The sequence below is a fragment of the Melospiza georgiana genome, chromosome 10 (genome assembly GCF_028018845.1).
Source record: "Melospiza georgiana isolate bMelGeo1 chromosome 10, bMelGeo1.pri, whole genome shotgun sequence".
NCBI classification, from domain to species: domain Eukaryota; kingdom Metazoa; phylum Chordata; class Aves; order Passeriformes; family Passerellidae; genus Melospiza; species Melospiza georgiana.
In genome coordinates this window covers 14,260,838-14,287,538 of record NC_080439.1, presented here as the reverse complement: position 1 = coordinate 14,287,538, position 26,701 = coordinate 14,260,838, and the positions used below count along the sequence as shown (strand labels likewise).

The 26,701-nt window shown below is 39.1% G+C and overlaps 1 protein-coding gene across 1 annotated transcript in view; it reads right to left on the bottom strand.

Annotated features, from left to right (window-relative positions):
* The window catches only part of SLC9A9 (solute carrier family 9 member A9), a 171,983-nt gene that overhangs the window by 11,821 nt on the left and 133,461 nt on the right, over window positions 1-26,701 (bottom strand). Inside the window, exon 14 of the mRNA XM_058031120.1 lies at window positions 25,566-25,645. Coding sequence (XP_057887103.1) covers window positions 25,566-25,645 — 80 coding nt within the window. The remainder of the gene's footprint in view (window positions 1-25,565; window positions 25,646-26,701) is intronic.

The following is a 26,701-nucleotide window of genomic DNA, read 5'->3' as shown; positions in this document are numbered from 1 at the left end:
CATGAAGTGGAAGGAATTTAAGATGCAGAAAGGTTTATTAGCAGAGCACTCTTTTGACCTCACAGTTTTGACAAAGAAACACTTAAAACATCATATTGAGAGGCAAGCAGAAGACTTTTTAACCTGAAAGAAAAGATGACAGCAGATTATCTTTTATGGCTCCAGTAACATTGTCTGAATGGTTAAATCAGCCTTCTGTGCTTGTGTAAAGATGAGATGGAACTTAGAACAGACCTATCATCATTTTGAGATTGTGTGTGTCAGGTTGTTTTATTGGCCTGCATCTCAGCTCTGTCACCGAGGAGCCTGAGAGAATTCATTCAGTCTTTGGCCATGACCTGCTGAGCTACATCCACGTCATGTTCTGTGCCTCACTTCAGCAATGCACAGAAAATACTCTGCAGTTTCCTTCAGGAATTGAGACTGGCAGGTCCCAGCTCCCAGGTAGCCTCTGTGCCTCTGCTGTATCAACTCATTCTGGTTTACTCAATATTGCATGGTCTGTACCTGCAGGGTTTGACTTTCAGTTAAGGCATGGTTGATCCCTGTGTGTGTGTGAGATAACATTATGGGGCAGCCTAGCAAAGGGCAGAAAATTCAAATACACAATACCAGTACTAATAGAAGCCTGATTTTTCTTATTGGCAGTGTAATGCTTTATATGAGTTCAAATAGCTAAAAGCTATTTGAACTCATATAAACATTTCCATTTTGAATGTTTTTTGGTAACCAAGTGATGATTATTTTGGAATACACTTGTGATTCACTTTCTTCCCTCCTCCAGTTCTAAACCTGCCCTACTGATCCTTGTCTTTTAGATGCCAAGATAAACTATTGTACATGTGCATTTGTGCTTATACCATGAAAATTAATGTGAACTTGGAGGAGTTGGGAGGTGATAACAAGGGACAAGGAACAGCATAATTGGATGAATTTTGCAACTGGAAGATTCTGGCCCTCTGTTAAGCAAGCTCTAGATGAAGGGGTTAGGAGAGGAGGCTCATCAGCTTGTCATATTGTACTGACTCCTGACGTTTGGCTGGAGAGTTGGCAGCTGAACAAAACCCTCAGTGGGCAGGTGGATAGAAAAAGTAGTATCATGTGCACTGATCACTCAAACCTGAGCAAAATTGTTTTAAAGGAAAAAATAGCCTTTGTGGATAAACATTGGTTTGTACCATTGTGTACACTGCATGCCGAATGAAAATAGTAGAGATATTTTCTGACTTTTGGAGCTGAAATGCTGCAGCTTTAGAAGAGCAAAGCCTTTAGGTGTGCTGGTGTTACTAAGAGTGGGTCCTGCTAAGGGGTTGTTTCCTTATGCCCTAGATTTGAGACTTGGTGATGATTTGTCATTCTTAATCCCTGGGGGTTCATGTACACAGTTTGTCCTCCCTTTTTGTTTCTTCTTTCTTTTCACTCTTTGTCTTTTTCCCTGGCTTTTCTGCTTGACATAACTTTCACAGTAACTCCCACCCCATCATTCCTCTCTTACTCAGGATTAAGAATTGTCCCTCTACCTCTGCATCATCTTAGCACATGTTATCTACATATTACATTTTCCAGATAGCATGTTCTTTGTGTTGTCCCTCTCACTTCCACTGAGTTTTCTTAGACAAATGCTTCAGAAAAGCTTTAACTAGTTTGAGTTCCTTAAAGTGTTATAATATTATATTAAAAATATACTATGTAATAGAGAGAAGTATAGAAAGAAATTATCTGTATCTCTGTATGGTGTTATGTCTTGCAGGTTGCTGTCCTGTAGGGTGTGGGAAAACTTTGGTTTTTGTGCAGTGTTGAGCGCAGCAGAGCCTATAGTTTGTTACTGATTGTTCTGAGAACAAAGAGTATAGTAGTAATAATAAAACAATAAGCTGATGATTTTTCATTAATATCGTGCAGGAGTTTTCTGTCCTGTTTATACACACATTCACTGTCATACCTCACCCCAAATGTTAAGCATAAAAAGAGATTTACAATTAAAATGGTGCCTACTCACCATTAAAGATCAAAATTAAAGCTAGAAAAAGTAAAAACTCAAACCCTAAGAAATAACTAACAATTTGGGGTTTTTTTCGTTTGTTTGTTTTCATTCTGTTTTCTCAGTACCCTTTTACCCAGTGCAGGAGTGATTTCCTCAAAATTAGTTTCTCTTTGACTTTTGGGCATTAATGTGCCAATTTTCTTTCTGCTGCTGAATATTATCTGATCTTGAAGCTGGCTACAGTTGAATTAATGTTGCTGTCAATCACAGCTGCTTATCTGAGTCTTATTGGGGCTGAAATTGAAAATTCCTTAATAGTGTGGTGTCAGAGCTTAGGTGTTTTCTCACCATGGCCAAATGGTGTTGTTCCCTCCCTCCTTGCCCTCTGCCTGCCCCATTCTGTGCCAGCTGCAGTGGGTGCAGCCTCTGCCAGGCCTGGGGTCAAACCTGTGCGTTTCCCCTGCGAGGAGTGAGGGATGCAGGAAGGAGGAGTCAGCTGAGGGCAGGAGCCAGCCAAGCTCTTCAGCTCTCGTCCTGCACTGCAGCAACGCTGTTGGAGCAGCAGCTGCTGGGAGGTGAGGCTGCCCTGGCACACATGAAGGACGATCCTGACCCAGCCTCTTTCCCTAGGTTTTGCAGGATGCAGCTTCCTTCTCCTCTACTGCACAGCTCCTAGGAGGTGTTAGAATCACATAATGTCCAGATATCTGTCCCCAAACGAACAACTCATATTAATAATTAATTTGCTAGTAGGGGTTGTGTTTATAAGACACTATAGTTTACATTGTGAGCAAAATTTGATGAAAATCATGCTGGGGAAAAAATGAAAAGAAAGCATTAAAGGGTGTTTATAAAAAGTTGTAGTGGGAAGTAGTTCTAGAAAAGAAATTAAACCAACATGCAATTTTGAAGTATTGAGAAAGAATTCAACACTCTAAACCCACCATCTTCCTTATCTTTAAAATGGAGCTGTGTAAAGGCAAGATTAATTTTAATAGTTTTAAGATTTAAACAGTGTTTATGCATAGCATAATATTGAGTCTAATATCTACCCAGCTAAAGCATTGATTTCTGCTCCTTCAGAGAAATCATAAAACAAAGATAAAAGATCCTTTTTGCAGCTTGTTTCATGCCTCTTTTCTTTTATATTTGATATAACTAGGTTGTGTCACATAGTCTATGGAAAGTTTGGTTTAAATTGGTGAAGCATAGCATAAGCCAAAGCAGACACATGACTTCTGGCACAGGACAGTTTTGGTGTTTATGAAGTCTTGGGAATCTATCAAATGCCCAAGATTCAAAAATTGGAACCAAGGGGAAACAGTTTCTCTCAGACGGTTTTTCAGACTCCTTTATCTCTTTACAGTTCTGAGTAAATATCCTCAGGTTTTGATTTGATGGGATTAATGTAACGATTCATATGAAAAAGTTTGCAAAGTAGGTATAAGTTATTTGGCTTGTTTCTTGGAATCCCATCCACGTTAGAGTTTTTGATGAAGACAAAGCATGCTGGTGGGTACTGGAGCACACTGAATCCCATTAGCCCACTTGTATGCGTGCACAGATGAATCTATTCACACCAGGAGCTGGTGCAGAACAGATGTTACCTTTGAAAAATTGATTTGTTCATAGAGTTTATTTATTCTGTTTGTGCTATTAAACTTTGGCATCTCTCCAAAGAACTGCTAGACTGCTCAGACTTTTTGCTGTGTTTTGCTATTTAATTTGTTAGCTTTGGGCACATTTATATTCAGGGCTGTACCGCTGAAACTTTAAATCAGGTAATTCAATCATAAATTAGGTACATTGAGTGTCTAGTGCACTAAAGGTGTCCACTCAAGGTTTTGCCTGACTTTAAGTCAGTTTTAAAATATCTCTATGGAACCAGCGTGACTTTGAATAAAGATTGGGTGGAAATTCTCCCCCTGCTTAATGGGGTAATGCTGAGAACAGGGGAAGAGAGACATTTCACAAGAAACATTACAGAGCAGCAGTCTCATAAACCAAACTGCCAGATGAAAATAGCAAGCCCATGCAACACAGTCCTGCAAAGATGGTTTGTTCCCTTTCCCCTTATCCTGTCTAGCCAGTGTGACTGGGCAGGACTTTGTTCTGAAACAGGGATGCCCTGTGCCACTGCCCAGGCTGCAGACACCTCTTTTAAAAACAGAAAAGGAAGTAACTAATTTTTGCAATCAGCGATGAACCAAGTGTGGTGGTAGTTACATAATAATGTAGAAAAGGTAATGGACACCCTCATGTAGTTATGATATTATTTTGTTACAATTGGTCAAGGGGTGCAGTTCTATGGTCCTTGTTGATAAACCATTTTCTCAGCAAGCTCCTGAGCTTCTAATTTTTTGTGTAGGTGCTATGTAGTGTGCACAGCAGTTATGGAACTCCATCTGCTGAGGTTCTATAAAGTCTTTATGAAATATGTTTGTGAAACTGATTCTTTGGGATATTTGGGTGTTGTCACAGTCAGCACTGCATCACCTACATGCCAGACCCCAAAGTGCCTGTGGGACAGCTTTGAGTTCTGTAGTAACAAGGCTTAGTCATAGAGAGACTTTAGAATCCTGATGAGTGAAAATTCCCTGAAGCTACATAAAAATGAGTTGCTTAGAGAGGGTGCGAAGCAAAAGTTCCTCTCCCTGTTTAGCTCTCTGCTCTGGGGGGCACTCATCAGTGGATCTGCCTTGGGTTTTGGACTAGAGTCTGGTGTTAGATATTCTCTGTGGAAAGCACTGCTGCCTCCCAGAACTCCAGACGCCTCTGGCCCAGGGGAACAGAGCACATTCCAAAGCCTTGTTTCAGATTTCCTTTGCCTCATCCAGAGTTGCAAGGTTAACCACAGTGAGGGCTCCATGGCATTTGGTGATATCCTCTGAGGGTCCCATCTGTGATAGTAGTGGTGATACTATTTACCTATTTAGATGTGAGCCTCAATTTTCCTCATGAAGCAAAGACAGGCTTCCGTGCATTCATCTCTCTGCCTCAGGGACTGTTTAATCATTTAGACAAGGTAAAGTTCTATTGTGAGAAACCAAGAGAACTCTGTACCTGAAGGGGTTTTCTAAAAATTTGGATTCATTCTCTGATGCAAACATGTGGCTCTTTATGCCTTAAATAGCCAGTGGGCTCTGCTGGGGTGGGGAAAAGCTGCCCTCAAAGGGTCCTGTCCTCTTGTGAGCACATCTGTGGAACAGCAGCAGTGGCAGCTGGCAGGGCATGCCAGCCTGCAGGCATGCTCCAGGATGGCAGCTGGGTTAAAGGCTTTGCCTGCTGGTGGCAATACAGACATCTGGGCCAGGAATTTACCATCACAGAATGTAGGTGCTTCTGGAAACAGTTCACAAATAAAGACTAGCATGTCTGCCATTTAGATTGATAACCATCACCATTTGTAAAGGCTGGGAAGCTTTTAAATTATTTTGGACATTTTCCTGGAAATTATATAACTCTGGTATACTGCTGCTCATGCCCTTGTATAATTTTACTTGGGTACACTGAAAGTGTGTTCTTGAATCCAAGTTTTGTTCCTTTGAGTTTATCCTAAGAATCATGCTATAGCTCTATGAAACAAGCTTACAGCCCTAAATATATCAGGAGCATAATGTATATAAATATTATTTTAGCTCAGCACTGCAACCATTTTAGAGAATTATTTACACAGAGAAGCACAATAATATAAGAAATACATCATGTGAGATGTCTATGCAAATCAAGTCAGTATATACTAAAAACCAAGAAGTAATTGATGCCCTTGGGTGACAGACTAAAGAGGAAATAGAAAAGTGAGAAATAGCATAGTAAATCTAAGTATTATCAGAATTAGGAAATCTGTTTAGGATATCTGCCTGCAAAATGGAAGAGTATTCTATGGAATTTTATTTACATTCGTTAGCCAAGAAGGCTATTTACTGTGCAAAAATGGCAGTTATTCTTTAACTTTGATTTGGTCTTCTCTGTTTTCAAATGCAGCATGGTCCAGTGCTGAGTGCACTGATTTCTGCAGGCTTAGATGCTTATCCAGAAGATTATTGTCAAGTCACGCTAAGGATTTCCTGTACTGAAAAAGCCAGGTGTGTGGGGCATGGTATTTTGTAATAAAGTGGGCCCTTTCCCAAGGTGTTATCTGCTTTTTTCTTCTTAGTATCCAGATACACCTATCCTTTTTGTGTTTGAAACTGGATACTAAGAAAAGAGGCTGTTAGAGTCAGTAAGAAAGCAAATACATACAGAAAAAAACCCTCTGTAGCTAAATGAGTATTTTGGGGAAAAAAAAGTAGCCTAACAACTCACTTTTGCCCACGTGAGATTGTTCTGCTGTAGGAATATTTTTTAGTCATCTCAGTGTCGCTTTAAAACATTTGGCAGGAGGAGTAGTGCTCTGCTAATTAATCAGAAGTAGATGGACCTGTCCTCTCAACATGTTGTGTCTTTAGGAGCCTTCTCAGAGCCTTCCTTCACCGGCCAAAGGTCTGCCTGCTCTGTTCAGAGCCTGCTCCCCAGCAGCCAGACTGTGGAAAGGAAATATCCTACATGGGTCAAGCTGCTGAGGAAAGCAGAGGCAGCTGCTAGCACTGGAGACTTTCAGTGGGAACACACAGAGAAGGGGGAGGGCTGATTTCCTTCCCTGCCCCCTGTGGTCAGGTCAGCATTCTGGTCAGTCACAGATAAAACAAACATCCTGTCTGTAGCTTTTCCCTGCTAGTTTTTGGCCTTTTTCTGGCTTCTGTTCCAGGCACTTTTCTCTTTCCCCATAACTCACTTTTTAAATGCACAGGTAATAGCTTTTTTTTTTTTGACATTCAGAATTACATTCAAAATTTCTGCATTTGATATACTACATTGTAACTGAGGACTAGTAATGTGTTTTACTCTTTTTTTTTCTTTGTATCTAAATGCACAAATACTTTAAAAATATGTTGACCTTTGTGATTACTAAACCTGAAATTTGTTTTGGATGTTTTTGCATCTTGCTTTTCTCTGTCAGCTGAATATTGTTATGATTGAATTAGGTTTGTGTGTTGCATTTCAAATGTCTTGTATTGTTTTGAATACTCTTTGGCTTTGTGGATTAGTTATAACTTACTCTAGCTTTTAGAAACACAAGAACTGATGCCCCTGCTTGATATCTGTCCAAGGAACACCAGAAAACATGCAAGTTTCTACTCTTGAATCAAAACATCTTTTTTAATTGTAACCAGAAATATGTTTACAAATCTCCTTCTTTGCTGAAAGCATATTCTTCATTGAGAAAAAAATCCTTAGTGTTGTTTGACAGTTACTACAGTATGAGTAAACACAAAGATCTATTTTATTTTTCATTATAGCTTGGATTTACTACCAGGCATCAGATTTAATAGTAGGGACTTAACAGCTTGTGCATTAGGCAGCATAAAATTTTTATCTAGCATTGCGGATTTATCAAATAATTCAATTATATTTGAGACAAATTTTGTCTCTCCTATGAGAAACCCTCAGATGCCTCTACTCAGGACAGAAATTAAATTAGTACTGTGGTTTTATATCTTAATTTTAAAAAAGTGCTTAAAATTGAAAATAATTGCTTGATCTCTCATATGTGAAGATAGTACTTATCTGTCCTCTATTCTGAAGTTCATGAGATGTCTTTCACACCTGCCAAAGCAACAGGACCTAATTCTTCATATGGCAGATATCACTGCAGGTACAGACAGGCCATTGTGCTGTGGTGAGAGGGAACAGTGTCCTTGAGAAACTTAAAAGAAAAGAAAGTCTGTCTTCCAGAAGGTCTTGATCTGGTAGATAAATGTTACTGGATCAACATTGATGATGGCAGCATAAAAGAAATTACAGAATATTCTGTGTTAGAAGGGACCCATCAGGATCACTGAGTGCAGCTCCTGGCCCTGTACAGGACAGCCCAGCATCCCACCCTGTGCCTGAGAACCTTGTCCAAAACCAGTTCTGAGCTCTGCCAGGTGCTGTGAGCGCTCCCACGGAGAGCCTGTTCCAGTGCCCAACCACCCTCTGGAGGAAGAACCTTTTTTCTAATGCCCAACCTAAAGCGCCCCTGACACAACTTGAGGCCATTCCCTCAGTCCTGTCACTGGTCAGCACAGGGCAGAGATCAGAGTCTGCCTTTCCTCTTTTCCTCATGAGGAAGCTGTAACTGCAGTGAGGCGTCCCCTCAATCTCCTCTTCTCCTGGCTGAACGTAAAAAAGTGACCTCAGCTGCTCCTCACATGGCTACGTATGTCTGGTTTGTTTTAGATTGGCAGACAGTACTGGCTTCTTCACAGAAAAATGACAAATGAAAGGGCAGATGGGGAAGACATTGCTCTGGGATTCTTATCATGATATTAGATAAAATTCAGAGCTCCACCATGAAGTTCAAGATAAGGGAAATAAATCTAGAATAGAGTAAAGATACCTGAAGGTCACATAAGTATGTCAGCCTACTGTAAACATAGAGCTTTTGAGATGAGACTCAAAGATAGCAAAACAGAGAAAGTGTCATAAAATGCAGATTAATAGGAGCAGAATATAAGGCTGTGCCAAACTTTTTAGAATTTCTTCTAGATCTAGGGATGCTAGTTAAGAACCAAGGCTTGGATCTATTTAGTTAATCTATGAACACTCTATCTGGCTAGATAAATCAGGTTCTCAAAGACCAGAATTTTACATAAGCTTCGCTTTGTTCAAAAAGTTGCCAGTTAATACTTAATATTTTATTTATCTGAGTAGTGAAAGCAGGTGCATTTTACTCCCTTTCTTACTACCTGTGGTACTTTAAAGGGTTTTCCCCAAATTAGATTACTGCAAAGAAAATAAAAACCTGGTGAGAGCTGAAGTGAAAGAAATGCACAGCACCTCTCGAGTATCAACAAGTGCTTACCTGGCTTTTCCAGGACTGACCAAGGCTGACATTCCAGCTGCAGAAACCAGTTAATCATTCTCTTAGAAAACATATACATAATTTTCCCTCCCTTACTTGGAAAGAAGAGTGAGAAGAAAAATGTACGGTAATCCATGGAAAGGGGAAAAGTCTAACATGAATTTTCAAACAGCTAATGAAATCATATTAACTTTTGGGAACTGATATATTTTTAGTTATTGTAAGGTGTTTGTAGAATATTAAAATATACTTTGTGTTTGTCATGAGCAGGAAAATAACTCAAATCTTCTAATGCTGGCAAGTGTGTGCAGTTTGGGAAGGACAGCTGCTATTAATTTTTTTTTCCCAGTAGGAAATACTCTGAAGTCATCAGGCTTCCACACATAAGTAGGTCAAGAAAGACTTCTTCCAAAATTTTTACTTTTTAGCTGCAAACAGGAAACTATTCCTCATTTTTATGTCCAAAAGGCCATACTAAACCTGACCTGGAGCTTGTGTACAGTTTTACTTGACCTTTATTTAGAATCCCTTCTGCTAGAAAATTGCCTTTTGTTGTCACTAAAAATACACTTCACTGTCACACTGAGTCAGTACTCAAAGAGAAAAGCTTTCTATCCAGTATAGAGATGCAGTAGAATCCTGATTTCAGTGATGTCAGTGGAAATGTTTTCAACTGTTCTGATACCACTAATATTTTCTTCCACCTACTTTATTATGTCAATTGCTTTCCTTACACTTTTTTCCCTTTCTTTTCCTCTGGATCACAAAAAACTCCCATTTTTTTAATGGAGTAGCATATGTGTTTGTAGATATAGAAGCATTCAGTTCTGCATTTATGGAGTGGCAGATTGTGTAACTGGCATTCTTCATCACTCCCATCTTTATGAAAGCAATGGTATTACTTTTGCCTCTCCTCAATTGTTTAACATGTGCACAAAAGCAGAAATCACAAACTTGCTTCTCATTCTGTTATTTCTTCTAAATATCACCCTATTTATTTTTGCTGCCTGCAGGCAGCACACTTGATAGCATAAGAAATGCTCACTGGCCAGTTTTGTGTCTTGCTTCTCTCATGACAGCGAATCTGATGAGAAAGTTTTGATAAGAGCTGGAACAGTAGCAAAATAGAGACCTATGAAGTCAATGTTTTCTTTCTTTCTAACAGTTTAAAACAGTCTAGGTAATTTTTTTCCTCCAGACTGTCTTCCATACCATGAACACTTTTCCTTTCTATTGGCAAGTACTTTTATAACTACTACTTGTGGAGAGAAAATAATCCTTATAAAAAGTGTGAATCATCTTTGAAAGCGAAGTTGCAGGTGCTATTTACTGTTACTGCATCTGCAGAAATGAATATCTGGTACTTAAAGGCTCTGTACTGTGGGTTATTCAGCTACAAAAATGGAACAGGAATATTTATATCATACACACTTTTGAAAGAATAAATATTGTAGGGTCATTTGAGACTTGTGCTGACAGACTTTTCTTACACATGCATTAAAGGCCTTTGGTTTGAAAATTTCACCCAAAGAGGCCCAAATCTGTGTGTATTGAGAGATAAAAAGCTTCCCTTGACTTCACTAGTGCTGATCATGTTCCCTGCATCTTTGGCAAGTTACACAGTGAAACTGCTGAGATTCTGGGCACAGAAGACCAAGGTCCTTTACCGTGCAAATCTCTGTCATATGCTAAAATTTGTGGTAAGTAGAAATTTCCTGAAGATTCTTCTCAAAAGTTCAAGGTATTTCTAATTCAGCAGTTCTCAAATATTTAGTGTATTTTGTGAAATTTGACTCTTAAAATTAGAGCCATTTTTAAAGGGGAGAAAAAAAAATCATACAAGTTGGGCAATATTCTTGCTTTTTATGTCCAAGCAGTATTAACAAATTAAGACATATAGCAGCAGCATGAAAACAAACTTGCATAGTGTTTTGACATGTGCATCTCATGGAAGGATTGCTAATTGGTGAAAATGCCAATCATTACAGAAAGTGATTCATGCTCAGGGGTGGATGATATCTACTGGTGCCACATGGCATAGAATCAATGCTGTGGGAACCAGTCATGACCAATATTTGAAATATTTGGGAGAGATTTCAGCATTCAAAATTTTCCATAGAAATAAAAAGCACAGAAAAGGGGGAGTTGGTTTTTAGGGGAACATTGGTGTAAAGAAGAACAAGAAATTGCTGAAAGAAAAAAAAAATTGATGTATCCATATTTTAATTTTCTTAAAAAGGAAAAATGATGCCAATTGCCCACTGTAGGCAGTGGTGTTGAAGAATCACTACAGAGAGTCACCATGGGAGTGGTGTGGTGTGAGTGCCCAGCTGTTTGATGGCAGCTGGGGTTCCCTAAAGCCCTGCCTGGGGAGAGGGTGATGCTGCCTCTGGGACACCCAGGCTGGGCAAGGCTGCTGGGGTTCAGTGGCTGTGCTGTGCTGGGAGAGTGTGGAAAAGGCACTGGGTGAGCCAGAGCTCTGCTCTTCCCCAGATATTCCCCTGTGCCCTCAGCACTCAGAAATATTGCTGTGCATCTTATTAAAAAAATAATAAAATAGCACATAATCTTTGCCCATCCTTGCTTCCCAAGACTGGAGACAAAGCTTACCTCAGCGTCTGAGGAGCTGTCAGCCCGGTGAGGCAGGACAGTGTTTGGTTGTTATGCCAAAGTTCATCCTGACTTGTCCCTTACCCTGTAGCTGCAGTGCTGTCCTGGGTGCAGCATCCCCAGGGCTCACAGGGGAGCATCCCTGGGAGCTGCCCCGGCTGCCAGAACAGCCCTGCACTGCTGGGAGCACACAGGCCAGCCTTGGCACAGCCATTACATCCAGGAAAATACAGAACTTGCTCTCCTCTGTCAGGGATAAAGAGCAACCGAAGTTTCATTAACGGGGCATTATCAAGTGCTTGTGAACATCGTGAAATAGGCTTCCATTCACTCGAGGTTAACAATTTGCCTTCTCCACTGGCTCTTAGTCACAGCCTGTTGGTGTTAGAGCTTACAATTTGCTAAGCAGGGGCTGTGCTGGGGTATATTTAACTGAAGAATGAGAAACCTTGAGAGATGTGCACTTGAATTGTAAGGATCAACATTTTAAAGTCTCTAAATGAAATATAAGTTAAAATATGTCATAGGAACAAAGTGCTGATTTTCAATTGGAGGACAACAGTGCTCTTGGGGGTTGGGATAGGGAAGAAATTCAGCTACTTTCAGTGTTTCACAGATTACCAAGACAATTTTGATAATGGGGTAGTGGGCAGAACCTTTTCTTCCTGCATCCTTTGCAGAGAATTCTTTGCCTTGGAGATTTCTCCAGGTACTAGAGAAAATACCTCAGTGAGCTTTTCTGAATTGCAAGTTTGCTAGCTTGTAATTTTCAGGCTGGAGGAGGAGAGCTGTGTTTAAATATGTGATCCTGTATTTCTCCCCTTATAGATCAGTTCAAAGTACTGTGATTTGTCCTAGTGAGGAAGAGAGGAGATAATTACGCTGGTGGGAGGCTTTGTGTGTAATTATGGAAGTTGCCTTCCACATAAATAGAGAGGTTTTGAATGCCTCATTTTGGAATTGTACTGTATTATATGTGACTTAACAAATATTTGTGAAAAGGGTTGTTCTAAGTTTTCACATATATCTAATTCATGCCATTTAACATCTATGAAACTTAAAAAAAAAATGTACTGCATGCATATGTATAGTAAAATCTGCTTGTAGCACTTCAAACCAGTCATGAGGCAACATTAAAATCTGAAAATGCTGTAATAATACTGAGAAAATGGATGATTCCAACAAAGATAATTAATCTATGAAAAGAATACCTGTTGATTTATGGAGATCTTTTAACTTACAGATTAGGGCTGATCAAAGTCTTGTTTCTTCTATGCAGATGGTGTTAGTAATTAATGGATGACATGCCATAGTTTAGATCAGTCCAGTAAAGCCATGTAGGATGATCAAAAGGATGAGATCTCACTGATTATTTTCTTTTTGGGGAAGATTTTACATCACTCTTACCACCCAAACGAAACAACTGGAAGGAGTCACCAAGGAAAATTCTGCCCTCAGAGCAATTCTAAGGCAGAGTAACAAACTCCATCTGTGCTGGGTTCAGCACTTGGAGCAAGAGCTAAGTTATGTCAGGAGTCATTCAATTCCATTCATTCCAAAGAGCTTATTTTGGATTTACTTTTTTGTTGGGCCATTTGTTATTTTATTGATGCTAATACAAGATGACAGTGAATTGTGTGCTATTTTTGCATGAAATGAATCTATATACTTTTCCTGTATGCTGTTTTCACAACAATTTTTGTAACTGTAGGGTTTTTTTTTAAACAGATCAGAACAGTTACCTGTGTGGTCTAATGCCAAGCCTTTTACAAGTGTGGTTGATGCACAGTCTAAGGGGACTAGCTGAAACTCTTTGTGGAATCACTATACCTCCTGACCTTCCAAGCTCTTTATCATTTACTGTGATTTTTTTTTTTTTCTGGAAGACTTAACTCACCTCTTTTGTTTCCCTTCCCTGAAATTTGTGCACTCTAGCAGCAGTCATCAAAACTGCAGGTATTAAGGCACAGGGTACAGAATCACAGGAATCCAATAATCTCCTGACTGTGATAGATCGTGGCTCATGAGAATTAGTCTTGAGCATTGTTTGATAGTTACAGTTTTGCACACAGGAGCTCTCAAAAATGCTCATTGCTGAGGAACTTACACCCACCCCTGCAAGCAAGAAGAATTCAAATGAATGGTAATGAGAATTGTTCATGCATCAGAAGGGGGAAAGAATGCAAGAAAAGTCATTTCTCTCCTGGAGCAGCCTGTCTCCTTGACTGTCAGGAGAAGGAATGCATACCTTAGGAAATCAGTCTTCTCTTGTTAATTCCAGCTGAAATGGCTCAAAAAGGTTTCTTCCAAGTGTTTTGACAGAAAGTACAGAGAAGGATAAGAGATCTATTCCTCTGGTACTTCAGCTGGAACTAACACAGGAAGGCTTTTAAAAAAGAATATAGTGAGGGGGCTCCATAGTCAAAATGGGAGCTTATGCATTATTATCCAAGTTAAAATAAAACTTCTACATCTGAAAAATTCAAAACAAAATAAAAAGAAGGAAAATTTTGCTGAAAAATAGAGGCCTCTTAAGAAGTGGAAGTAAGAACTTCATCCTCTTGTCCAGTGCCTGGAACAACCAGGGCTCACAAAGGTTGGTGCTGACGGCATGTCTTAGGAGAGGAAGTCAGGAAGATCCTCATGCATCAAATGCAAAGCAAATAAGCATTTTAATTCAATCTGTCAAAATTAATTAGAAACAAGATTAAAAAAGCTCCTCACAATCAGATGAAGCATTAGCTTGTTAACGTTAATTCCCATTCTGTTGTTGTGATAAACTGAGTCATAGCTATTTGCTTTGCAGCTGATCAGCTGCTCTGCAGAAATTTTGAGTAGAAAATATCTATCTGTAGTGACAAGCATGGAGAGGGAGGCAAGGTCTGGCTGCAGCTTCTGCTGCAGGAACTCCCTCCCCACACTGGAGAGCAGCACACCTTTCAGGGAAGGGGATGGGAGAGGGTCCCCAGTGCATCTTCTGAGGAACTCCTGAGAAAGCCCTTGTGGTGCATTTGCCCTGAGCTCCCCAGGCTGATCAGTTCCCCAGCTTTTTGCTTGCAGCTGTGTTTCACAGCTGGACTCCCTGACCTGTTCCTGGCTGTGCATGCAGGAGGCAGCAGCTCCAGCCTGGCACAGCTCTCAGGGTGGTTCAGGTACCAATTCCCTGGCACAGGGAGACAGAACTGGCTTGGGAGTGTTTGGCTCATTTGTGTGGAGTGGGGCTGCCCCTGTGTGCATGAAATCATACTCCAGACTTACTTCAGGCCTTGTGTCAGGTTTATCTGAGCAGCTCTGCAGGCATGTCCCTGGACACCCTCTGTGTGCACTCTCAGATCTGCTGTGTGCCCAAGCTCAGTGCAGTGAGCTTTGGTCCAGGAGATGTCCATTGTCATCAGACCTGTCTAATACTAGGAAAATATTTTAAGTGTATCATTACTGAAATAGGTAGCAGATTACAATTCTGTGCTGCACAGATGATAGATATGTTAATAGAGGAAGTCTGAGAAAAAGCAATCCAGGGCATAATGTTCATTTTGCAGTTGTACCATAATGGAAGCATCCATGTACTTATGCTTAAAAAATAGATCTAGCTTTTCTATGTGCAAAAGTAAAGCTATCACCATAAATTCATGGCTGTTTTGTTAAAACTGTAGCAACAGAGCCTAAAGCAAAAACATAGAGAAGGAGGTGTATTTATTGCTATGTAATAGGTTAAAGTAGCAATGTAATTTTCAGCTGTACTTTGTGTGCTTGGAAAAATTGGTGAACGTGCATAAAAGGAGCACAGTTGGCATTTTACCCTGTTAAGAATAAACCACAAGTCACCTGCATTATTAGCCACTAATCTCCTTAGGCTCCTAATCATATCCCTGGGCTGGGAAGAGACGTATCAAAGTGGAGGATGCCTTAGTGTCCCTGTAACTTGGAAAGGGTTCTGAAGATATTTCATTTCTGCCTTATTTCCTAAAGTGACATGCTAAGTTAGTTGTCCTTGTACAATCCCTAACTCATTGAGACAGCAGTGAGTTCAACCAAAAAACCCCTCATGCTGCCAGGTGAGTTACTGGCCACTTTTTTTACATAATAGCCTAGGTGTTAAAGCACTGATCTGTGAAGGGAAAGATCAGGATTTTTGATTCCTCTTAGCCCAAGAGGGTTTAAAACTGCTGTTTCTGTTTCCTAAAAATATCCTAGCAGGCATGATAGAGATCAGCCTGTGTGGAGGCTCTGCTTTCTCTCTTCAGTCCTGCTGCTGAGGTTGTACTGTTGTGTGAGTGAGAATGCAAGTTGGGGAAATGACAGAAGAAAAATATTATATTCATTGTGGACTGCATATGTGTTATATTTTAATACTATTCTTTCCTTATATTTTAAAATCTAAGATATTATTGAATTGACAATCAAAGATTACTAAGCATAATACTGTTTTTATATTGCCTCTTTAAATTTGTGTGGCAACTTATGGAACAATCTGGTGTAGAGTTGTTTTATCTACATTTTCATGGATCATTAGCAAACAGAATTTTCTGCATCACACAAATTGTAAGTCTCCAGTTTAGCTGGGAGGACCAAGCCCTAGTGACCAATCACAATCTTAATTCACTCCTTTTCCATCTGATACTTGCCATGATACAAAACATCAATAGCAATTTAACTGTGTCATAGCAGCCTGTATGGATGTATTTTTTACCACTGAATTTTAACTAAGTGGGAATAAGCCTCATATGCAGTCATTTGTGCAGCAAGTGTAACCATATTTTATGCATTTGAAACTTTTGGATGCCTGCATTACATGAAAAGCACTCTATGGGTTCTTGCATTATTGCATATTTCATTATAATGTAACTCTGTATTAGATATTCTATTTATGCAGAATCCAAAAATAGTTCATGCTGTGTAGCAATGCAAATTTTGGTGAATAATCCACAAAGAATTTCAAAGCCTTAACCATTTGTGACATGCACTGTTCTGTATCTTTAATGAGGACTCAACCTTTGAACAAATTATACTGGCCTTTTTATGAGTAAAAACCATTTCTGTGCTTCCCTGTTAAAGAACAATCTATCACTTCTTAGCTTAATGATATCAGAAATGTTAGGGGTTATCGTTACTGCTGAAAATTCTTAGAACTGGTTTTAGATGTTCTATCAACAGTAGAACAGTAAATCAGGTCTCTGCACCTGAGGGCTGTCCCCCTTCCCACCTGAGAGCTGATCCCCAGAGAAGGGAACAACACCAGCAAGGCCAAGGCTGTGCAGGACAGTGCAATGGCTGAGGAAAAATCCACTTTCCTCACACTTCACCTCAAGGAACCCAGCTTAAACCAAGGCAGAATGAAGGGAATTTCCCACAGTGTGGGGAAATGATGGATGTGAGTAGGGATGGTTTTTTTCACGTGGAGAATCTAAGGCTGAGGACACTGTAGCCCCAGATGTGCAGCGAAGGGCCTGCAGTGTGCACTGCCAGCTCCCCTGCACTGCAGGGCTGTGCCACCGGCGCTCTGCTGCTGGCGGGATAGCAGCTGAGATGAGACCACGCATCCTTAGTGGAACAAGCATCAAAATGAAACGAGGGAGACTTCCTCTTGAACTATTTAAGACATGTTGGAAAGCTGGGGCTTTCTACTGTTTAAAATAGATAGCACTGATCAGAAATTTGTCTATTGAGGATATAATAAATAACAATTTACAGAATCAGTTCAGAAAAGCATCAGCTTGCTTTCAGCAAATTGAGTAAAACATTTCTTATAAGCTCCTAATGAACAAATAGCAAAGCACTCCAAGTCCATCAGCACTTGGAATTTTTTAAAATTTCAATGAGATTTTACTATTCAAAGCACAACTGTGTTCAGTACATAATTACATGGAAGAGCAAAATAAAAAAATCTGTAGAGCTGCCTGCCTAAATAAGACATCCTTTGCAATATTTTAAAATAAGTATTTAAGAGATTAAACCTGTTTTCTCTGGGAATATTAGCAAAAATTAAAAATTTGAAGAAAATAATCAGATCAAAATACTTATTCCATTCCTTCATGCATTTAAGCATGCATTTCAAGAAGCTCGTATTATAGTGTAAGCTGTAAGACAGCCTTTGTCTTGGGACTTGCACATCCTCTGACAAAAGTTAAAGTGAGCTAGTCAGATGTGAAGGTCTGCTGCAATACCTCATCCAGACTTGTAGTCAGCCCTGTATCAGTTTATTCATTCCTCTGATCTGTCCTTTCCACCTTTCCTTGGCATCCCCTTGAGAAGAGCTGAATTAAGAGCTGGTACTAAGATTGGTTGATTCACAGTCTGTCTGAATGCAGGATGATGTTCATGTTCCAGTGAATCATGTGCCTATTTCAATATCAGAAATAGAAAATGGCTCTTGAGTTTTTCTGCTGCCAGAAATTGCTTCATTTTGAATTGCTGATTGCCTGAGTGTTCTTAAAAATAGAGGCAAAAAAAGTTTTTTCCTCTCACATTTGCACATTTGCCTCAGCCTTATTGGTGCTGCTGTGTTAGGGTGTTAAAGTAGTTTAACTAAACTTGAAACTATCATAGCCAACACAAACCAAGGGGACCAGTGGTGCTTTTTCTAGAGCAACCACTTAAAATGGGGAGGATGTGCCAATAATACAGAGCAATCTTCCAAATAAGAATTGTGTGGAAGGTCTTGTTCACACCTACTCAAAGGAACTGGAACATATCATTGACTTAATAAGGAGTTTGCATCCAGATATTAACTTTCTGTAAAAGAGTTCAATTCAACACTATTTTCTGATGGAAGATCATTAATGTGCTCTTTGCCATTCCTGCTTGATAAAATTAATCATCCTGATCCCTTTAGTCTCCCAGCTTTTACCGGAATCCCACTGTAATTTAACATTAATAACAGCCCCTTACTAGGAAGTATTACCAATTTCTTGCCTAGGTGAGGTTATAATTAGCAGTATCTTGCTGTGACAATTGCTGCTGTGAAAGAAGTGCCATTTATAGATGGTATTACAGATGCAGATGTGCTGTGTGCACATCCAGGCATTCCAATACACATGAAATGTCTGGAAACACAACAGTGGAAGACATACATGCCGAAGAACACTTTAAAACACTTTAGATGTACTGCAAAGTAACTTTTTGCATATATAGAGGTGTAAATGAAATAATAGGAGACTTGAAAGAGAATTTTAAGTTATGCTTGATTAAATCTGTGCTATAAGCTTCTGGTACTCTGATATCATACTTGGGTCTCTTGGGTGCTATTAAGTATTGTCAGTCAACAAACTATAATTTCATGCTTGAGTGGACTGATACAAGCCTAGGCTTCTACTTCTTTGTGCAGTCAGCCTTCAGTTTGCTGTGATAATAAAGTGAGAAGGGGAGGGAAAGAATGAATTGTCAGACAGAATGATAATACTTATCAGAAAAATCAGATACTATGATGGTTTAAGCTATAATTTGTTCAGGTCAATAGACTGTGAGTCCATTTACTTCACTAAGCTTTAGATCAACTCCTTCAAGTTCTGTATTTTCATTTGACAGGTACTGTAACAGGCAGCTGTGCAGGTAGAAGTAAACTGCAGAACTGGAAGGTGTTTTCTGTTTGGTTTGGGGTTGTTTTTGTTTTTTTGCTTGGTTTTTTTGGAGTGGTTTTGTACTGGAAAGACTAAAGTGTATTTCCTCTATGAACAATTTTATTTTTAAATTATAAAACTCTATATGAGATTAGTGTTTGTGATTTCTATCTATTGCAGGTTCTAATAGTTTTAATATATTACATGAAAGAAAGTCATATAATTGCATAAAGAGCCAAGTGCTTATATTGGGCCACCTAGAATCTGTGAGAAGTCTCTGTATTCAGCTGAGGTCCTTGTTATCAGAAATTCAGAGAACAGCACACACAAAAGGTATAATATGTCATGTGAGCCAGGATGTTCAATAGAAAAGCTGGTAATTCTAAGCAACTGTCCACAATAAGCTCCAGGTCAGGTTCTGCCTTTGATGCTGTGCAAAACTTTTATAAAACTCAATGAGCATTTGATGCAAAGAAATGAAAACCTGGCCCAGCACCTCTGATAGATGACAACAAGGATTTAGTAACAGTTCCAGGAAAGCATTCCCTGCTCCTCAGACTGCAACAATAATGACATGTTCTCTTGCACTTGTCCCATCCCTGCATTGTTTAACCATTACTTTGAACATTGATTTATTTTTTTAATCCCATAAAGCTTTCCCCATGTGACTATTTCTTCCTTTAAAGGCAAAAGCAATGCATAGTGTTTTGAAGGCTTTAAAGAAATCAAGAAGTTTGATTATAATGGCTTTGTTACCAATAAAGTAACACCTTTGGCAAGAAAAAGTCCTACTCCAGAATGACTTAGTGTTTGTATTGTTTTATGTAACTTTAAGAGTTAAGATTAGACTATGAAAAAGCATCTGATTTTTCTATAGTTTCCCCTTGTCTGTTCCTTTACCCCCTAATTTAATTTTTTGCTTTTGTTTTAAACATGTAAACAGGCCTTTCTGCAATGTACTGAATCTTAGTGTCAGGATGAAAGATCTAAATAGTAAAAATTCAAGCTTTATTTCCTTTTGATAATATTTTGTGGAAACAAAATACCTGAATACCTTATTCCAGGATTGTGATGAGGAGAGGGTGGGCTGAAAGATTTGCATTTTTTGATAAAAACATCAAGAAATGATAACGAATAATTATGTGTCTCCATGTAATGTAACTGTGAAAAGGATCATATGTCAAATATTGTAAAAAACCCAAAGATTTTTCATTTAATACTTTGTACTTAATTTTGCATTCATACTTGTTATTTAAGTCATGCTTAGTCATTTTTCACTGTAAAAAAATATCTGGACATGAATGAGACTTTCAAAGAATTCACATAAGTGAAACATTTTAAATGAAAAGGATTTTACTGGCTTATTCAATGTGGAATTGTTTCAGAATTATTTATCTAGGTTTCTTTCTGTGAATGGAGGACAAATTGAGGTCACTTATTATTCTGGTTAATTATTAGCCATGTTTATTTATTAGGTTAATTTGCAGAGTTTCAACAATTCTGTGTCCTTGAAAGGGTCAGGAAACAGCACCAAATCAGCTATACTGATTATCTGTGCTGCAGAAAGAACAATGAGCTTTTCTAGATCATGTTCTTGAAAATATATTTTGGGAATGAGCTTTGAACCAAGTCCAGGCAATTGTTTCTAATGATAAAATCCCTTCTGGGACCCTCCCAGTGCTGTTTAAGTTTGCACTGTTTGAGGAAGCCTTATGATACAGGCAGCTGCTTTTGCTGAGCTCATGTTCTGAGATCCACTCTAACTCATTTACTGGTTTGTGCTTTCCTCTCAGCTTTTAGGATCTGCTTTTAACAGCTGCAAAGCTGATTCTTGGGCTCTCTTGGCATTTCTATGCTATGCTGGCCACCTTTCCTGCCAGCCCTTCCTGCAGCAGTGCTTCTGTGGTACTGGCTTGGCTTGGGCTGTGTTATCTAATGCTGCTTTGGTTCATGATTGGACTGAATTGTCTCTCAGATAAGATTCTTTTCTGTTTGAAAACTGCGTATCAATGAGTTTCTGGGCCAAAACCAGGGCCCTATGTGCAATTTTGTTGTTTTCACTGAAGTGCTAAAAGAAGAATAAATCAAAATATCGATTTATATTGATAAACTTTTAGTTCTCCAGCAGGTAAAAGAAAACAGCATGCATGTGCATGCTTTCAGGCTCTTCCTTGCTTTTTTCTTCCAAAGATGTCTGTCTCTGATAGGAGAGTGACAAGCCAGCCCAGAAGGAAAATTCAGCTGAAAGGACCACAAAATGCTGAGTTTGTCTTTGATTGTCAGTTCACCCCAGAATGCACTTTTGCTTTTAGTAGGTTTTCCATTTTCTCCCAGGCACAGAATAGTACTTATCTTGCTCAATAGTCAGCCATTATGTCTGTTTTATCCACGTACAAAGCACAGGAGAAATAAAATGATAGGTGCCCTGATAAGGAGGATAAACTTTTGAAGTCTACGAAGAATGCAATTCTTTTTGGCTGATGGATTTCAGGCAAGTGCAAAGGACATAAACAGTTTTTTTTTTTTTTTCTTTTTTCTTTTAACCAAACTTAAAGGCATGAATTTCAATGGTGGACAACTGCAGTTTAAGCAGAAACACTTTAAGGAGTTACTTTATGGAGAATTGTCTCACTCTGCCCCAGACACCTGCTTCTATTCAGTGTAACTTAGTGTTAGTTCCTCACATTGAAAATAAATCTGTATAGAAGGAGAAAGCTCTCCTCCCTCTGCTTTCCAGGGATCAGTGTGTGAACCACTCAAAAAGCAGAGTTTTGTGCAAAGTTAGACAGCTGCATTGTTCTTTGGGGGCTTGGAGCAGTACCAGGGGTGCAGTAGTCTGTCATTGCAAAGCTCCTGTCCAGCCAGCTGACAGCAACCACAATCCCTGTCCTGCCTCCCCCTCACTCATGCCAAGGACAGGCAGCCCTGGTGCTCTGCTCGGGTTACTCTTGGAGGGCCACACCTTGTGCGGTGCCATCCTCATCCCTTTGCCACAAAAACAGGATTACACTTTTCTGCCAGTGGGACTAAAACTTCTCTTGTAATTTAACACAAAGTATTTAAAGAAACTTACTGTGCATTTGATGCCCTTGTCTCCCTTCCCTTCTTGCTTTTTGTCTGTTTCATCTTGCTCTGCCCATACACACACACAGGCTCTTGCCCTTGCAGGATGAAATTCCCACCTACTCATTCATTTGTTAGCTAAACTTGCCTACATCTGCTTTGAAAAAAACACAACATTTTAAAGATGTATATAAAATGCTGGATTGTAAATCTGTGGTGTCACTTTCTCCCGATAAATTCTTGAAACCTTTTTGATGCCCTTGCTTTCCCACTAGCCTTCAGTAGGATATTATGGCTTCAAATGGTGTAATGCACTGTAGGCTGTAAAAACAAAACTTGACTCACTGGAAGTGACCCCCTGCCAGATGCAACTATTTTATTTTGCATTTTTCTTGTTTAAATTATTGAGATGGAAATCCAAGAGGATAACTCTACCTACTAAAATTGATCTATTCTTCATTTTTGTTATTTCAATGTTATGATTTCTTAGCCTAGATTTTAGAGAAAAATTATTTTTCCAAGGTGTCAATACCTGATTCAAAGAAACTTTTGCTGAAAGAATACAATCTTCATTGAACCCATTTGGCTCTAGATCAGGCTCCTGATGTTTCTTTCAGAATAAAAATAAAATGTGCTTCTCAAACAGAATTGCAGGGATTTTTTGCATAGTTCTACCCCAGCATGGCATTTTGCTATTGCCTAAGATCACTGAACTAATTGGGAATCATTCATAAAGACAGCAAAGAACAGCAAAACTTTTTGATTTCCTTAGTGATATTTCCTCCTTCTTGCTTTCCTCCTGTGAAATAAATATAGGCATGAGAGATGTCATTGCCAGAAGAGTGGGTAGATTTGTGTTAATGCCTAAGAGCAAATGTCAAGCTATAGAAATGTCACAGTCTTGTGTGCTTTTGAAGTATATGAACAGATATGTAGGCACACAGTTTGTGGTGATTGGGGTGGGCTGAGCCCCATCCCCAGTTGGTTTCAGCTGTGAGCAGCAGGTGAGCAGCATTGAAGGTAACGAGCCATGGAGTGCCCAGGGGCACTGACCAACCACCCAAGGGAGCAGAGGGCACACAGGTGCAGGGCATCAACAGGAGGGGATAAAAGGCTGGGCTACAGCACAAGAAGGGCAGATGCTTGCAGCCTTCTGAGGTGATGTTACTCTGTGTGGGCAGACACCTGAAGCCTTCTGATGAGGTAAGGTGTTACTGTGTATGGAGAATGCTTAAAGCCTTCTGGAATTGTATGATAATACTTTGTATATCCTGGCTGTCTCAGCTGTGACACAGTTTATTAGTTTGCTGTATAATTTCTTTGAAAACTTTGTCATAATCCTCTCTGCAGTCTTGTACTGGGCACAAATACTATGCTACGTGGCAATTTCTTCTAAATCTAGCAACATGGCTTTGTAATATTAGGCAAGGCAAAAGAAAGTTTGGGTGAATAATTTTTCTTTCCTTGAAAAGAATGTTTTTCAGAAGTATTCTTACCAAAGAAAAGCTTAGAGCTGTGAGTCACAGCATTAGTGGGTTGAACTATGATTCCATGCAGGAATATGGGCACACACTTTCAGGATTAGTGAAATGTAGATGTATTATTTGTAATAAATATATATTTTAGGGTAATGGCACAGCTATAATCTCTGAACATCTGAATTCTAAAGAAAGATTACGGCTTGACTGGTAGCGAGACTGACATGAATAAATGTGTTCTTTAAAAAATTCTATTTTTTAAAATCACTTAAAATATTTTCTTGAAACGCAAAGGACATAGAAACTAGAATTTATAGAATAAAGCATCAGGCACCCATATTCAAGATCTCTAGCACACAGATCATCTCTGAGAAGTGATGCTTCTGGTGCCTTCTACAGACTTTTCATTTTGCATGTACTGCTGTCTGACTTTTTCACATTGATTTCTCGTTCCCTCTTCTGCCTCTGTCCCTTGTTTTCTATCTCTGCCCTTGTTCTCTTTCATGTCTTTAATTCATGCTTCTGTCCTGCTCCTGCCTTCCACATTTTTTGCTTGCTCTTTTTTGTTTTTTATCTTCAGAGGAAAAATTCCCCCTTCCCCTCACCCTGTTGATCTGTTCCTTCTGACTTACAGTTTCTAGGATATACCACCACCACAGGCTATTTCTTCTGAAAAAGGGGTGGTTAAAGCCAGTTGTGTTGGTACTCAACATTAACATTTAAACATATTTTCTCACTTCATATAACATTTACCTACTATTTCTATGTATTCTTGGAGAATTATCCAAGGGAAAAATTTTAATGCTAAGTGCTTTTTGGCCTTTAAAACTGCTCGAGTAGATGAATTAAGGAAAAAACATCCATTTCTAACCAAAAAGTTGTTTTTCTATCAAAAGTCTCTTTGAAGGATAACTTCAGTTGAACTCTCCAAGGAAGCTGTATTCCCAAAGAATTACATTTTATCAGCTGAAATGTTTCATTCTGGTTTGCTGCAGCTGGTATCAGGAAGAACACACATGCAGCCTGAGCATTAATTTCTGCTCAGTGGTGCAGGGTGACTGACCAATAGATATGCTGCTGGATAATGGGGACAGCATTGGCAGGGCTTTGCCTGCTCAGCTCCTGAGCCAGGATGCACAGAAATCACCAGGTGGGCTTCTCCTGCATTCACTGTGTGCCTGCTAAAGGCTTGGGGGGATTGTTGCTGTGGGATCTCACTGGCAGCTCTGCAAAGCCTGTGCAGAGTCAGTTTCAAATGACAACAAATCAGAATGGTTGTGTTTACAGGTTTTGCACAGGCATTAGTGTCAGACTGTATGTTCTGCCTTGGCTTAGGGAGGATGTTCTTTTATCACTTAAACTATTTTCCTGAAATGCAAAGACATGGAAACCAGACTTCCTGGAGTAAAGCAGCAGACACCCATACTCAGGGTCTGTACTGCACATGCCTCAGAAGGAATGTGAATAAAAGCACAAAGGCTTAGGAATCCAGGGATTAGGAAGCATGAGCTTCAGAATTTCCTGAGAGCTTTTCACAGTGGATGCCTCTTTGTCTGTTTTCTTAGAAGTGTGGGTAAACCAGTGTTGTCTTATTTTCTCCTTAGGTAGCTACCTTTCTCAGTATATGGTCAGGCAGCAGGCATTTGGCTGCTTCTGGCTCCAACCTCCTGGCTCCCCAAACACAGGATCTACAGCCTATCTAAATAACGATAGGATTGGTTTTATACAGCAATTTAAGAAGATTCATTAATTTAAATGTATTGTCTATATGCTGCTGTAGCTCAGACCTCCTTACCTCCTTGTAGCCTCAGCCATGGCTGGACCTTCTGCTACCTTGGATTTACAAGATTTCTTCTCCTTAGTAACACATTAAAATAGATTACACTTTTGTTTTGGTTTATAAAAGTATAATAATTTTTGGTTCTTAAACATTTTGAAGGTGAATTGTAGTGCAGCTCTCATTCATAGTTTATAACAGAAAAGGATACTTGTGGTCAAAGCCATACCATATTCTGAACAGCCATGCACTCTCAGCTTTGGTTGTATTTTTATCCAAGTTAGGTGCACTCTGCAAAATAAACAAATGAATGAAGTGAGAAGCATTTTTATAAAATAAGTAAAACATGGAGTTCTGATATTAAGAATACATGTCAGACCAAATGACAATTAAATGTACTTTAATTTAAAAAAAGCTTTTTTTTTGTTGCACAAATGTCATCCCTGTGAATCAGTTCAGGAGAAAATTGGCTCATACAGCACATTTCTCATTGCTGCACTCATTGCAAGAATGTAGCATTTATTCTTATGAATGATTCCAATTTTTTAAGCAGCTGAGAAGTGCTATACTCTGAGATCAATAAAATGATATTTTGATTTAATTGCCGTTGTGGGATTACTTCAGTTTACTCCTACAAGATCAGAGGCTGTTTGTGTATGTCTAACAAAATGCCTTTCCCAAAGGGACTGAGATGTTGTAATAACTAGAAGAGTTCTTTCTACTTCCTTCCAAGGGGAGGGGGACATGAGTTGAGTTGAAAAGGCTCAAAATACCCTTTCCATACTGCAAGGGTATTAATTCTGTAACATGCTGCACAGCTAGAGAGGTGGACTATCCTTTTACTCAGGGTCCTAATTCGGAATAATAAATTAGGAACAGTTATCTGTACAAAGACAGGTAGTTTGGTCATACTCTAGGTATCACATCAGTACTAGTGGAAGAATTGCTATCAGGATGAAATTAGGAATAGGGTGGCCAGTTCTCTAACAATATTAAACTGTCTTGGTTTTGTTTTGTGGCAAGTTAGGTTAGTTTAAATGAGAATATTTTTCTTTATGCACTTTTAAACCAATTAATCTGTTAATTTTCATGTTTTATTTTTATGTTTTTTTTTATTTTCATGTTAATTTTCATCTAATAACATATTAAAATAGAATACTTTATAATAGATTAATATACATGTAAATTGGTGATGATAATGTCAATGGTCTGACCCTCAAAAGTGTAAGGTCTAGTTCCCAGGCAACCTGTTCATGGGAACTTTGGAACAATGGGAGCATTGATGTAATTGAGTTTTGAATAAGGTTAGACAGAATCCATGCTGTAACTGTTATGATTTTGGTAATG